General features: G+C 40.6%; 1 protein-coding gene across 11 annotated transcripts in view; it reads left to right on the top strand.

Annotated features, from left to right (window-relative positions):
- The window catches only part of LOC111841957 (calcium-activated potassium channel subunit alpha-1a-like), a 167,197-nt gene extending 166,371 nt beyond the window's left edge, over window positions 1-826 (top strand). For 6 of the 11 annotated variants that reach the window (XM_072703946.1, XM_072703945.1, XM_072703952.1 and 3 more), the window contains one exon: window positions 385-826. In XM_072703946.1, the coding sequence (XP_072560047.1) occupies window positions 385-536 (152 nt within the window). In that variant the 3' untranslated portion in view covers window positions 537-826. The remainder of the gene's footprint in view (window positions 1-384) is intronic. The other 5 variants (XM_072703954.1, XM_072703950.1, XM_072703958.1 and 2 more) reach the window with 1 other exon arrangement.
- The last annotated feature ends 14,101 nt before the right edge of the window (window positions 827-14,927 follow it).

The raw sequence follows: 14,927 nt of genomic DNA, 5'->3' as shown, positions 1-14,927 counted from the left end.
TTTTTTAATCATCATATATTTTCTGAACATTTTCCTTCTTCAGTATAATAAAAGTGTTGACATATGATATTGACATACTTTAAATAAAAACATTTGCTTAAATGCAAAATTATAGACAAAAAAAGAATAACACAGAAAAAGAAAGGCAAGTATTTTTTACAATATATAGTGAACAAGACTAAACCCAGTATTAGCTACTCTCAATGGAAATGAACATCATAATTAAGGTGAGAGTAATTTTCATATGTGTGAACATGGAATAACTATTTTCATCAGGGCTGCAAAAGAAAAGCAGGTCAGAAAGCATTAAGTTAAAATAACTATCTGTGACTTACACGGGGGTTTTCCCTCCTTCTGTGTTTGTATCGCCTTACTGTTTCGCAGAAAAGAATTGGTTTACAGATGAACCAGAAAATTCCTACCCAAGAAACATTCAGATCAAACCCATGAGCACTCAAATGGCCAATCAAGTCAATCAGGCTAAGAACACTGGAATCCTGATACCAACCATCAGAGAAGTTGAAGATGAATGCTAAGTGCAGACCGTCGATGTCATGTGAAGTGCCGGGATGTTCTCGTGGAAGATGGAGCCACAGAAGCGACAGTACTGTTCCTCCCTGTACCACAGACCTTGGGTTACCATGTGGTCAGATACAATAGAGGAGATCTTCCTTCTTGTACCCATGAATGATTATTTCCATGCTGTTTAAAATATTATTTCAGCAAACATACACACATACATAACACGCATATATAACATGACAATCAATAAGAAATGTACAGCCCCTTGCACCTGAAAGAAAAAAAATGTTGCTATGATATATACATATAATATATATATATATATATATATATATATATATATATATATATATATATATATAAGATTATTTGTAATACAGCAATACTCCATCCTGATATGCCCAGACTCCATAATTATGCGTTTTGGAGAATGAGGGTCATTTCAGAAACATAAAAACAGAACTACTTCCAAAGAAGGATACTCAAGACTTCATACTGTATGGCAACCACACATGTTTGTACTACTTGTACATACTTGCACTTAGAAAGTATTTAAATGGACTGGGATTTGCAGAAAAATAGGAGTCGATATTGTCATAGCATGCATCATTGGCTATGTATTTTTTTTCCCAAGATTGGTCAGTAAGGCAGTAAACAAGAGATGTGACAGAATAATTTGAATTAATGCATTCTAGCGTAATTATTCTATCTTAGATAATACTGTCCACTACAAATAACAAATGAATGTTCGGAACAAATCAGAATCTGTGAAAATCTATGTGTGTATATCCATTTCAATGATTATCCCAGTGGCCAATCAAAGTAGTTTCCAAGTGTATAAAATATCGTAATTTAATATGTAAATTAAGCTTTTTCATCTTGCCATTATTGATACGTCATCATAAAACTCAGCAGGCATTTCACTTTTAGCAGCACATGCAAATGAAAAGTGAGTGTTTTTGCCAGGTGTAAGGATACTCAGAATGGCTGAGCTGTTTCGCTCCAGGGTGAGAGTCACTCCCCTGAAGTACCTGTTACCTTTTTTTGCATTTGGAGATGCACTACCGAATAGCATTTGTGGCAAAATGAATATGAATGAACAGCAACAGCTATGAAAGAGCTGTCCATAATGCAATGGCATCGCACTGCCACATATCGCGACCGGGCATATACGGGTCCTCCTTTCTAACCACTGCCTGACAAATTCTTGGCATGGAGGCAATGAAGTGCTTGGATGTTCTCCATGACATGATTCTGATCCTTTAACCCAAGAAGCTTTTGGGAATAAAATGTTCTGATTATTGAAAACAGCTCAGTCATGTTTGAGTTGCTGGACTGCTACAAACAGGCTGGCTTTGAATGCAATATTCCAGTTATTCTGCCAGACAGCCCTTCTACAAAGTTAAACGTGCTTGTTATCCAGTTCCTGGAGTAATCCATGAAACTGAAGAACACCACCTTTTAGTAGCAAACACTCCACATTTACACTGTACATTACTGAAGGTTTGAAAGGTGAAGCTTCACTCTGTTGTACATTTTATGACAGGTTTATACCTACAAATATTTTCTATCCACATAACCATAAATTCCATTTTTTTAAACATTTATTTTTACATTTTAAAATATACAGGCTACTGGGGCACCAGAAGTACGCATATATTCTAAAACTGTACAGAAATGTTAGTAAAAGGAGTTCAGACAGACAAGCAATATATTTTGTATGGTCATTATTCTCCTTAAGTTCTCATAAGTATCTAAAAAAAAAGAAAAAAGCACTGGCAATAAAAACAAAATAACATGTCCATATATTGTAACAGGACCTCTTAGAGTCTAATAGGGATTTGCAATTATAATGGTCCAGTACAATTAGGTTTTCATATGGTTATTGGCTGCTTGCAACAATATTTGTGCATAAATGAGTTCAGTTAGTTGTTAGCAAGTTGAAATGCTTCAAATTCAGCATCTATTGTAACGCAAAGTCTATCTTCTAACCATTTCACCTGGTCAGGGTTGCAGGGTGTAACACAAAGTGTAGGATGACATAAACGAATAATAATTGAAATTGTGAGCAGGGCTGTTTCTCCAATAAAAGAGTAGGCATGGTATTTCCACGATATTTGACAGTCTCACCAAAAACACAGTGCTTTGCTACTGTCACACTTTAAATTGCTTAATGAAACATACCATGGAAAGTACATTACGCAATCTGCTATTCAAATTTATTGCAAAATTTTCGATCTCATTGAAAAAGAGTATGTAACAGCTACATTTTGCTTGTGTGCCTTTCGTGTACCACTGTTTCTCTTTTATTTCTAACAATCTCATGACTTTAATGTCTCTCTACTGGGTGTAGTATGATTTATGTTGATACTGAAAACCCATGAAGTAGGTTTTTTTTTTCTGGAGTGGAATTTTGAATCGTAATTATAAGTTGTTACATTACATAGCTAGTAGTCAACAAATGTAAGTAAAATGTATGTATACAAAGATTGCTGATAATTCACTGCTGATACTTTCACCTTCAATTAATGAAGCTATTTCCATTTACTTCAACACCCATATTTTAAAAGGACACATAAAAATGAGCTGTTTTATTCTTTTTTGGTTTAATTCTATTTTGTTGTTTTTTTTTCTCAAAATCAATAATTATTGAAAATGTAAGGGTCACAAATGATTGATTAAGAACAATGTAATTTGTTTTGAAACGCTTTGTGTACATTCCATTTTATCTGCATATTTATGATTTCAAATGGCTATATGAATGTCATTTCTCAAGCTCTTGTGTTTAATTGCTGCCTTTTCGCTCCAAAAGAGTTGTGATTACTAATCTATTTAACATATATAACATATATAATGTTTATCCTTTATTTTTGAGCACTCCTATAACAATATCCCGAAAAAACTATTATTTGTATGATTATGATTCACACAGTTTATCTGAATATAGACACTCGAATGTCATTTTGAATGATTGATAATCACAGGAATGTCTTCATAGAATGCCTTTCTGAATGATTGATATAGTGCTAGCCAATGTTGAGGTTTACGGCGTTTCACTGCGCATCATTCAGTCATTTTCGATTGAGAAGAGTTCTCTCTATAGAATCTGAGGGGGAACAGAATTTTACATGGGCATAGAGAACATCCAAGCTAAAATATTGCCTCTATGCCCAGCGTCAGGCAGTGTGTTAGGTCAAAGGAGGATTCCCGAGGACCCACTATCGCGAGAGGTGGCAGATGTGCTTTGTGTGATCAAACAAGCAAATCACATCATGAACATCAGAGACGCGACTGACACAATAAAACAGTAAAATCATCCCAACAAATTCAGAAAATGACAAAGATGCACAGTGGAAGCAGAGAAGGGCATCGCATTTTTAGAAAATTGCCACATCCTTCGTACTGATTGTTAGTCTTTATGCTTAGCTTGATTTTAGGCTTAAAAATACTAAATACATATTTTGTTTTATGTCAATTTTACCAATATCATCTGCAGAAAAGGTCACATATTTCCATCTCTTCTCTTGACTTATTTTAGGTGGATGGATTACACAAACATTGTTCTTAATTTCTGGTCATTTAAATGTAGCAGATGGGGGGGGGGGGTAAAAGTTTTAAGCATCATGAATATCAATGCAAAACATTATTTGCTACTTAGAAAACCAGATTAGGAGAATTTTACATTAATCATGTCAAGTGTGTACCATTATCTGCCACATGTTAATTGCGGGAAAATAAGCCTCACCTTGCAGTCTAATTTCTTTTATTTTGTTTAAACTAAAGGATTAGTGGAGAAAATGATGGTGCTGAGTTGATCTACCTGACTATGATATCCAGTGATAAACACACCGTCTTGTACAAAAGGTTTGTACATAAATTGTACATGGTTTCATTTTGTATTTTCTCAAATTAAAATTGATGTATTTGTGTTCTAAAAACTTGTCCTTTTTGTTCATTGAAAAAAGAATGACTGAAAAAATGATTGCACACTTGTAGTTAAAACCAGATCACGGGCCTTAGTCAATCTGGAATATTTATTTGATTGCATCTTCTGTTTTAAATTTTGCAGTCTGTGGTATAATATCCGCTACAGTAACAGTAGCTAATTGCCACCTGGGCCAGATATTTTCACCTTCACTGTCTGTCAGTGGCAGTAGGGCTGCCGCTTCTGCTCGTCCAATCAGTGATACCCATCTAGCACTGTGCCTTATGATCTGTGGGAGCAAAGATAGCTGGGAACTTGACAAGAGTGCGGCTCTGGGAGCAAGTTCTGCCAAGAAATCACAACTTTACAGGGGAAAAAAGGTGATAACAATAATAAAAAGTGAATATACACACAGTAAAAAGACGAAATGCAGGACACTTATTTTACGATTCTTCTACTATACCCATTATATAATTGCTATAATTGCTGAAGCATACTATATTTGTAAACTTTTGGAATATTTTTGTTGATATCCATATCTCATGTTCAAATAATGTCAGCAAAACATCTCTATAGAACCAAGAAAAAGAAAAGCAAGAACGACATCGAAAAGAAAGAATTAAGGAAGGTTTTGTTAGTCAATATGAACATGTTTTGATATTTGTATCTATTATGTAGATTATACTTAATTTTGGCACAAGCCACAAAAGAAACAGCTCTAGTTCTGTTGTTCTGTTGAACTCCATGTATCTAGTGTTTTATATAATTACATACAAATAACTTGATAAATTAGGCACTACTAATATGAAATATATATGAAAATGAAAATTATTTGCATGATCTAGACATTACTAACTTGTTAAATTATAATTCTTGTACACTTTTTTTTAGCTCAAGTTAGGTCCAACATTTGAGCATATGCCATTAAAGAAATTGCATATAATTTTAAGAAAATTCAACTGTGTCTGATGGATCAGTTAATTTTCACATCGGTAAGGATGTAACAAAGACATCTCAAATTGATAGCTTGTTGGTGAAGAGTGGCCTCTTTGTTATGTTTTCAGAATGATTGATTTACAATAGAGTAGCTGGTGGTGTGTGCATTCAAGCCGAACTGATTCAGATCGATTCTGGTGGAACTGATTGATCTGCCATTTATCTTGTTGCCACATTTACCAAACGAACCTATGCAAATACTCACTCGGCTCTATTCCATTCTGAACAGATCGCTGCTGATACTTTTATAACATTCCCTTATAGCTTCATTCAAAAACAATCTATCCAGTCAAAAGTGGGCAATGTTACAGAAATTATTTTTATATCGACCTTGGAGCGCTTTAAGTAAATATGTAAACAAAATGCATTTGCACTTATGATTATCGGCACACTGCTTGGGTAAGATGCAGGAAAAATTGTCACTTCTCCATTGTACCTTGCGGACTATTTACCACCATAATGTCTGCCTGACCTTGCACTCCTTCTAGGGCTGGTCAGTCCTATAAGCAACATGGTCAGCTACCTATGGTGCACGACTTCTGAGGGAGCATCGACTCGCCGGCCATTTTCACTTCGCTTCGTATTGAAGGCCCTGGCATTGCTGCTTGTTGCATGGTTGCCACACTGGCCATGACTGGTGTTGACTATTTATCTGTGTAGTATAGTATCTGTGTTCCAAGTAAAATACCACAGTCACACACCTTGAATCAAAGTTAAATCAATCTGGACTGAAGAAAAACAGCTACTATGTACTATGGTCAACTGGACACCTGTCTGATTTTCCTGATTCATATTACTATATTTGAATTAATTGCAGGCGGCTCGCATGCCCTGTATAGGGAAATTTTCAAACAGCGCATTACAAACCTATGTGCTGTCAAGAAGTCAATTAGGCATAAGTGCAGCTAGCTTGAGTTTCCAACACCCATGTAGAGATGCAAACAGTATTGGGGCACAAGCCACACGACACATTCCCAAACAAGAATATAACAATCATCCAAAGGGCAGAAACATCACAAACATTCAGGTAACATCAAGTAGTTCATAGAGATATTCTTGGAAGCGATGGGTGTTTTATCCTCCAGAAAGGTCCCATTAACCAGAACTATTAATTGTTGGCCATGAAATCTTCATGACGATAAACACGGAAAGAGAAATTAAAACAATAACAAGTTAGCATGTGAATAAATAGTAAAGCAGAGATTATACCATATTAATGCAAAGAGAGAAATTAATGAACACCATCACTTTTCTTATTACCATATCAGAGAATGAAAAGAAAAAAAAGGCTTTTGTCTTTTCAGTGCATAACATCTGGTCACTCAGTTCCACTGCATGGCATTTTCATGCGCTGTTGAAAGAAAGCACTTTACTATTGCTCCACAAATCTTCTGACAAGGGACACTTCATTTCACCCTTTGGATAGTTGTTGATGAAAACAGTTACCACATTCTCACCTTGGGATGCAGCAGCCCATCATGTAGCTTATGAACAATTTTACACGCCGTGTCATGGCTGGGGACTGTCAGGATGCCAATAATATTTACTGTCTAACGCCTTGGAAGCGCCGAGGCTATCGCGGGATGCGCTGATTACGCGGATCTGTGTGTGACAGCCTCTTCAGTGTCCGCTACTGCCAATGAGCATGTTTACATCTCGTACGTTAATAAGCACCTGAAGCTGGGAAGCATCTGTACAGCTACGCTCTCTGTAGCTAGAACAGAGATGTCAATACAAACAAATTAGCATCTTATTTCAATGCCATGCATGGGCTGGTAAATGTGTCTGCAGTGTGCAAATCAATTTATTTTTCACCTGAAACTAGTTCCAAACACCGAAGTGGCCAAAAAAGGTCAAATTTGGTTTGGAAAATGCCATACAGAGATATTTATAATGTTTTATCCTGAAAATTTAAGATGTGTTTTATATTTATTTAACTAGATGTTTTTTTTCTTCATATACACTAATGGGACTATGTTAAAATAGAATATTGTATATAGAATACAGAGTTAATTTATAAAAAGATCAATTTGTTCAGTGACCATTTATTCATCCCCGTGTAGTTTACTCAGGGAGCACAATAGAAATGTTTCAGAGTAATGCCATTTAGTGAGTAGAACGCCTTCAGTCGAACAGATTAAAGAAAGGCAGCCCACTTGTCATTGTTTTAGTCAGGTCTCTATACCATCTCAGTCGTCCCCCATGTCACGTAAACACCATCCTCAAGAGCATACAAGATTCGCAGCACCGTGGTGATAATAGTTTCCATGACAATGCAGTGCACTTAGTGCATCAGTGCCATTGCAGATAAACAGTGATCCTTTACAAAAACAAGAGGGTCATTACACCAGCTTGTCAAATCAATGTTGAGAGTGTCCCGGCTGATTAAGCCATCTCCTCTCAGCTCTGACACGGTGTCAATAGTACTGGGCCGTGGGTGCATGGTCAGATGATTGGACTGAAATGCCCATCAGTCAGGGAGTCGAGGTAGACTAATGATTCCCTGTGCTGCCTATTAGAGGTACATGACAATTCAATCCTGTTCACTGGGGGAAAAAAGTGACCTTGTTGCTTCATTTGAAGCTGAATTAAATTGACAAGAGCAGATAATCTTTACCTTGGGCAATTAACAGAACAAAACAAAAAAGACAGCCTGGCTTTGTTTGTCTCTACTCTTCTTTGCTAAAAATATAATGCTTCGTAACAATACCGCCATCACATTTTACCAGACTCGAAGATTGTGCACAGAAACTGCCACCATTTCAAGGCCTAAAGGAGCGTTACATTTTTCTTGGGAGATTTTTTTTTTGGCCTTTCTTTAAAAAATCCGTATCAGCACTATAATGGAAAACATTATTAAGTTCATATACAATAAATGCAACTTGTGCAACATGCCCCTGACACAAGTGCTAATAGCTGCATCGTATGCTATAATCTTTAGACTGGGATGGATCTGGAGTACTGCATAACCTTGACAAGGGCATTGAGTTGTACCACCATTCAAATACTTACGTTATTGTACACAAAGGGAATAATGGAATATTTGTAAGGAAGTGTAAAAAAGGAAAGAAAGAGCCAGAAACCAAAGGCCAAATAACAAAATAACCAATAAACAAACAAACAAATAAAACAAACAAATAAATTCAAGATAGTCATCATGTCAACATATAAAAGCCTTTAGGGTGAGGTGATATTGCTGGGCTCCAGCTTTTATGGACTGCAGATAACATGGTATCTGCATACCATTACGGATTTACATTGGCAATGAAAAAGGCAAAATGCAACATGCATATGAATTCCATTATACACAGTGGCAGGTAATCCGTTGGTGCTCAGTTGGTGGCTGACAATGTTGAACTGGTATTAAGCCCACTGACGCTTGGTGGGGGGGCCGGGGGTGGTTATGCAATAAGGCAAAAACTGTACTGTCCAGTAGGTAGAATTAAAGGTCATTAAGCAGTTGCCACTGGAGAGCTAGTTAATTGGTGGCTGTTAATAAAATGGTAGCGCTTTCACTAATCTTGATTTACATTTAATCTGTCAGGGCGACAAAGATGGACGACGGAAATGGGAAAAGTCAATGGTTTCTTGGAAAACCTCCTGGAGTTGTACTAAACAAACGATCTGAGGTTTGCTTTCGTTCTTCAGCATTGCCTTTAAAGACCACACATCATCAATACTCAGAGCCCCAGAGGTTGTGTCACTCAAATCCATAGTTGATTAATTCTTGGATGTAAAGTGAGCGGCATTGCTGCAAAATGTAGTTACTGCTCCAGATCCAGTTTGCCATTAGTTATGAAGAAATTTTATTTTTACACATTAAATACAGTACAGGTTTAATAAAACCTATTGCGGGGCATCATCATTGACAAAAGGCTGGTTATCGATTTTGACTGTGCAACTGGTAGACCACTTCCCTGAGCCATATCAGATACTCGCAGGTCTGGATTTCTGTAATACTGTGTAATAGGCCTTTGTAAAAAATAATATTATAACTAATAAAGGTCACATAAAAAAACAAATATTTTATTGTATGATGGATGAGGCGTCTGATTACCTTGGGAAGGACAATAAAATGATCAGGGGTTTGAGTCGATTAGTTATGTCTGTTCTTTGTTCCCAATAATATGAATTATAAATTGGTATGTGGTGTTTAGTTGAGGCCTCTAACTCCATCTACATTTTCGACGCCAGGACCCGGATTCCCTGCCCGTATTTCTGCTTTTCAGTTCCTTCGGCCACTGAAATGGCCTCATTATTTTCACACTTGCTTTTCAATATTCAAACTGTTCCTGTCTGGCTCCACTGTAAACTTTGCATCCTTGTCTAATCCTCCTGATAATATAGTTCTCTGTGCCATTATGAAGGGATTGTAACCCATTTAAATACAGTTACTCTATGTCTTTCTCAACATTATTATACGTTTTTGAGAGGCCTATTCCATTATTATTGAGAGGCCTATTCCATTATTGTATATCCAAGTGACATTACTATACTGTATGATTTAATCCACAAAAACATCAGTTTCATTTCAAGATGAAGGACCTCTTTAAATTTCGGTACAGATTATAATTGTACATATTGAACACATTTATTTTCAGTGTGGCATTCTCACTTAGATGAAACAAACACTTGGCCATGGTTTGTAACACGACACAAGTCGTTTCAGGTGGCCAGTTCAGGACCCAAGGAGTTGGATCCAAAGCAAGGGGTGTGAGGCTGGTATAATATGGAGACCTACCCTCTAGATGGGGTGTCAGGCTGGTATGATATGGAGACCTACCCTCTAGATCAGTGGTCACCAACCTTTTCAAGCCGAAGATCCCTGACCTCGGCCTTAATGAAAGGCAAGATCTACCTATCGAAGAACAGATAGAAAAAGACAGCCCAGATTGTACTTCCAACTTGAGGCCTTTTATTTAGTATTTGAATTGTATTTGAATTTAATATACATTAAATGTTCTTTTCTTTTTCTACTTAACTCGGAAGCAACCATCATATAATCAGATCATATGAAGTGGCACTGAACTCAAGAAAAATGCCATTGTCAGCAGTAAAGTGCTTATTCACTGAAGTTTCTGACGGTACTACCTACCTTATAAATGAACTGTTTTATCAACAAAATTATCAACAATCTCAAATTAAGCTAAGTGCAGTTATGTCCCATCATATGCAACATCACTTTTCTCAATGCCAACTTACACGAAACGATGCTTCAGTAGCAGCCTTATTTTGATCAGCAGATTTTGTAAAAAGTGATTGCTGGGCCTTCAACTCAGATCTCAGCTCGTCAACTTTCCGTGCACGAATCGCGCTCTTTTGCGGGTAGCGGTCTTTAAATTTCGGGTGGTTGGTATTGTGATGCCGCTCCAGATTATCTCTTTAACATAATGCTTGTGTTTGGTGGCACAATATACATACACACTTCTCTTTTACCAAGGTAAACAGAAATTCCTGTTCCCATTCTGGATGAAAATTGTATGTTGCCTTCTTTCGCCATTCTAGTTTGTAGTATGTTACCTCGCGCGGGCTATCACCATGGAGATCCATATTGACGTTTGCGACAGTTAATTTACGGGTGCTCTTCTTTTATCTGATTGGTCACTTCATTGAAAATAAAGCAGAAGGAGGACTAGATCTGCCTAACTTTCACCACTACTTCTTAGCCAACAGGCTTCAAAACATCTCAGGATGGCTAAAACATACCTTCTTAGATGAACCTTGGCTAGACGTAGAACAGGCTCTATGCAATAACATAGACATTTCGGATCTACCATTCATTAGCTCAAACATTAAACGACATGAATGCTTCAAAAGCATCAGTATCAGCTCTTCTCTGACAGCATGGTGGGAGTTTCTTAAAATGACTGAGTCTTCATTAATCCCATGCAAACGTACTCCCATCTGGAACAACCCTGACATACTACTAAACAATAATATCATAAATTTCCCGGATTGGAGTTGTAAAGGTATTAAATACTTGGAACATATATTTGAAGAAATAGACTTTATCCCCTTTGACTTATTAGTTAAAAGACATGGGATTAACAAGAATAGATTTTTAGAATATCAACAAGTTAAATCTATAGTAAAAAGGAAATTCAAGTCTACTCAAATCAAATTACAAATACCACCAAGGGTGGCAGAATTCCTTAATCTCAAAACCCCCAAATTACTGTCTAAAATATACAGGACACTTTCTAAAATGGATGATTCAATATCCCTTCCTATTGCAAAATGGGAGGCAGATTTATCAATCAGCTGGAACCACAATTTCTGGTCTAAGACATGCTTAAAAACCTTTGAACTGATTAGAAGTCCCAATTTACAATTAATACAATACAAAATCCTGCATAGAGTGCACTATACAGGGCATCGGATGTTCAGGATGGGTTTTACATCTTCTAACAACTGCTCACACTGTCAAGGGGATACACCTGACAATTACATCCATGCTCTTTGGTTCTGTCCACCTGTTCAGATGTTTTGGCGCAGGATTTGTGAGGACTTATCAAAGTGTCTGAAATGTACCATTCCAGCCTCTCCTTCAGTCTGCTTGTTGGGTGACTTAGATGGTGTCACTACCGAGATTAACACAACCCACATGGCTTTCACCGCTTTATGCATTGCTAAGAAGACTGTCCTCATGAACTGGAAAAATAAAAATAACCTTAATATCAACCAATATAGAGAGAGTTTGCTGGACCATACTAGTCTTGATACAGCTTCTGCCGCCACATTAGACCAATCTCTCTGGGCTCCTTTGATCAGCTCCATCACCTAGTGGCGGTGGGGGGTCGCAGGTTTGTCCCGCTTCGGTCTTTGTTGTTGGTGTGGGGGGGGGCCTATGGGCTTGGGGTGTCTGGGGGTTCCCTGGGGGGGTTCGGCGCTGGGACTGCGGTCCTGGCCTGGATGGGGCTTTGGTGGCTCTTGGGTGGCGTCTTTCTGGTGGCTGCATGCAGCGCTGCTGGGGTAGCCTGTGCCGGCGGACGTAGGGTACCAGCCTGGCGGCCGTGCTGCTCCTGGGTGGGTCCGGGGCGGGCTTGGGGTTCTGGGGGCGCTCTGCCTCCGGGCTGGGGTTCCGGCTGGGCTGGGGGGGCTTGGGTCCTGGTGGGTGGGTCGCCGGGGTGTGGGCTGGCGCGTGCACTGGGGCCCGGCCCCGGCGCGGGGACCTTCGGCGCATTGGAGGGGCTGGGGGCCTCTTTAGCTGGTGGGGAGGTTGTTACCATCTGCCCGCAGGTGGTCCCTGCCTTAGGGGTATCCACTCTGCGGGGGTGGGGGGGAATCCAATAGAGTAGGAGAATGGACCAAACCTGGGTGTCTGTTGTCTTATGTAGTCTGGGAGTTGACTGAATGGTGGGGTGGGTGTAGTTTTTCCCTCTGTGGTGGGGTCTGGTTGGCTGCCCCGGGCTCTGTGGTGCCCGGTGGTGCCGCTGCTCTGGGCCCCCGGACTGGATGGGCCTCGGCTCTCCCGCCCTGGGTGGATTTCGGGGAACGGGGGTGCTTATGGGGGTCAGCGGGGGGGCTGGCTCCAGAGGGGGGGTACTTTGCCCCCCCCGATCCTTTCCTCCCCATCCCTAAATGCTTCCCTCCTCCCGCTCCGTCACCCCAACACACATATAGGGCTTTGAGGTGCAGGTGCGTCGCTGGGATGCAGGGGATTCCTCCTCTGTCCTCCCGTGGCCACCTGTGTCTCAATCACACATCACAACTTAGACACTCTCATTACTTACTCTCTCATGACACATACATTTAGGGCCTTGGGGGTGGGCACAAGGAATGGCGTCCAGAGGGCGGTCTGTTCATTCAGCCTTACCTCTGGTGCCAGTGCCCACTTCTCAATTTTAAGTTGCATATAGACATTGAGGGTTCTGGGGAGGGGCCGAGCTGACACCAGCTGCTGATTGGCAGAGGGTGGTTAGCACCATGCCCTTCCCCTGTTTTAAAGCACTTTAGAACAACACGCACCAACACCACATATGAGCGGGCGGAGGGAAGCATGGGGTCTTTTCACACCCCCGTTCTCTGTTCACCATCTGGGGCCGGGGGCTGGGAGGAGCTGGCCGTCCGGTCGGGGTCTGGGCTGGTGGGCTTCTCGGCTGCTGTGGGGTCCGGGGTGGTCTTCTTGTCCCCATGCCAGAGGAAAAAAGGGATCCATCTCCGAGGTCTGGTGGCGGATTGCCCCTCTGGGGGCGGTGGTGCCTAGATCTCGGAGTATAGAGTATATATGGGGAGTGTGAGTGTGTGTACGGCGTTCATTTCTGTGTCTTCATGTTGGGCGAATGGGTGAATATTTGTTTATGTGTGCATGAGGGTGGGAACGTATGCTTGTGTATGTGTGTGCCTGTCTGTCTATACGTATGTGTCAGGTTGGGTCTTAGACTCCACCTGAAATAACATCTCAGGCTCTATTACCCCCCGCCACACTCCCTGCTGGTGGATGAGGCCCCCGGCCGCCGATGCGTTGGTGGTTCTCGATGTCTGGGGCTGGATGCTCTGGTGTGTGCTGGCTCACTCTCGGCGGTTGCCTGCCGGGGCCTGGCCCTTCCGGCTCTGTCGGGGCCCTGGCTGGGGGGTGGGGGGTCCCTTGGATCTCTGGGCCCGGGGTCCGGTCTGCCCTGGTGTGGCCGGCCGCCGGCGGGGCCTGCGTGCTCGTCGCCACGGCCCCCTGGGGCTCCTGTGATGTGGCTGCCGGATGGCCCCCCTCCGGAGCGCTCCTCTGCCCTTTTCTCGGTGGGGGCTGCAATTGTCCCTGCGTTGGTCCTCCTGGGGTTCCCGTGCCCTGGGGGGCCTCTGGATATCTGGGGCCCGGGTCTCCCCCGTGTCGACTTCATGTCCTGGGTGGGCGGGGCTGTGGCTCCCCACACACACTACTAGACAATTACTTGGAGAAACCTTAGGAACACCAGCGCGCTGACACACAGGTGTGCACACAGGTGCTCACGGACACGTGCTCACGGACACACACTGTCTTGATCGGCTGTTGTTTCTGGGCATGGGTTGTAAGGCTGGTTGTGTGTGCTGTTCAACAACATTTAACGTTTGATGGTCGTTATGATTAGTACAGATGTTGTATGTTGTCTTTCTCTTTTCAACAGACATGGAAGCAGATTATCTGTTTTGTTTTTTTTCTTGGTGTTTTTGTTTTTTTTTTGTTTTTCTTTTGTTTTTTTTTTTTCTGTTTTCTTTCCATTCCTCTCTCTCCCTCTCTCTCTCTTCCCTCCTTCTCCTTTGTCCCCCCCCCCTCCTTCTTTTGAGGAAGTAAATAAAAATATAAAATAAAATAAAAAATAAATAAATAAATAATAATTAAAAAAAAAAAAAAAAAAAAAAAAAATAGATACAGTCCCCCGCAGAGGGGGGGTGGAGGAGGGAATATATTTAAAAAAAAAAAAAAAAAAAAAAAAAAAAAAAAAAAAAAAAGAAAAAGAAAAAGAAAATAAAGCAGTTGGATTAAGAGATACAGATGCTTGCAAAACTGAAA

This window comes from Paramormyrops kingsleyae, chromosome 20 (assembly GCF_048594095.1).
Source record: "Paramormyrops kingsleyae isolate MSU_618 chromosome 20, PKINGS_0.4, whole genome shotgun sequence".
NCBI lineage: Eukaryota > Metazoa > Chordata > Actinopteri > Osteoglossiformes > Mormyridae > Paramormyrops > Paramormyrops kingsleyae.
This window is presented reverse-complemented; position numbering and strand designations above follow the sequence as displayed.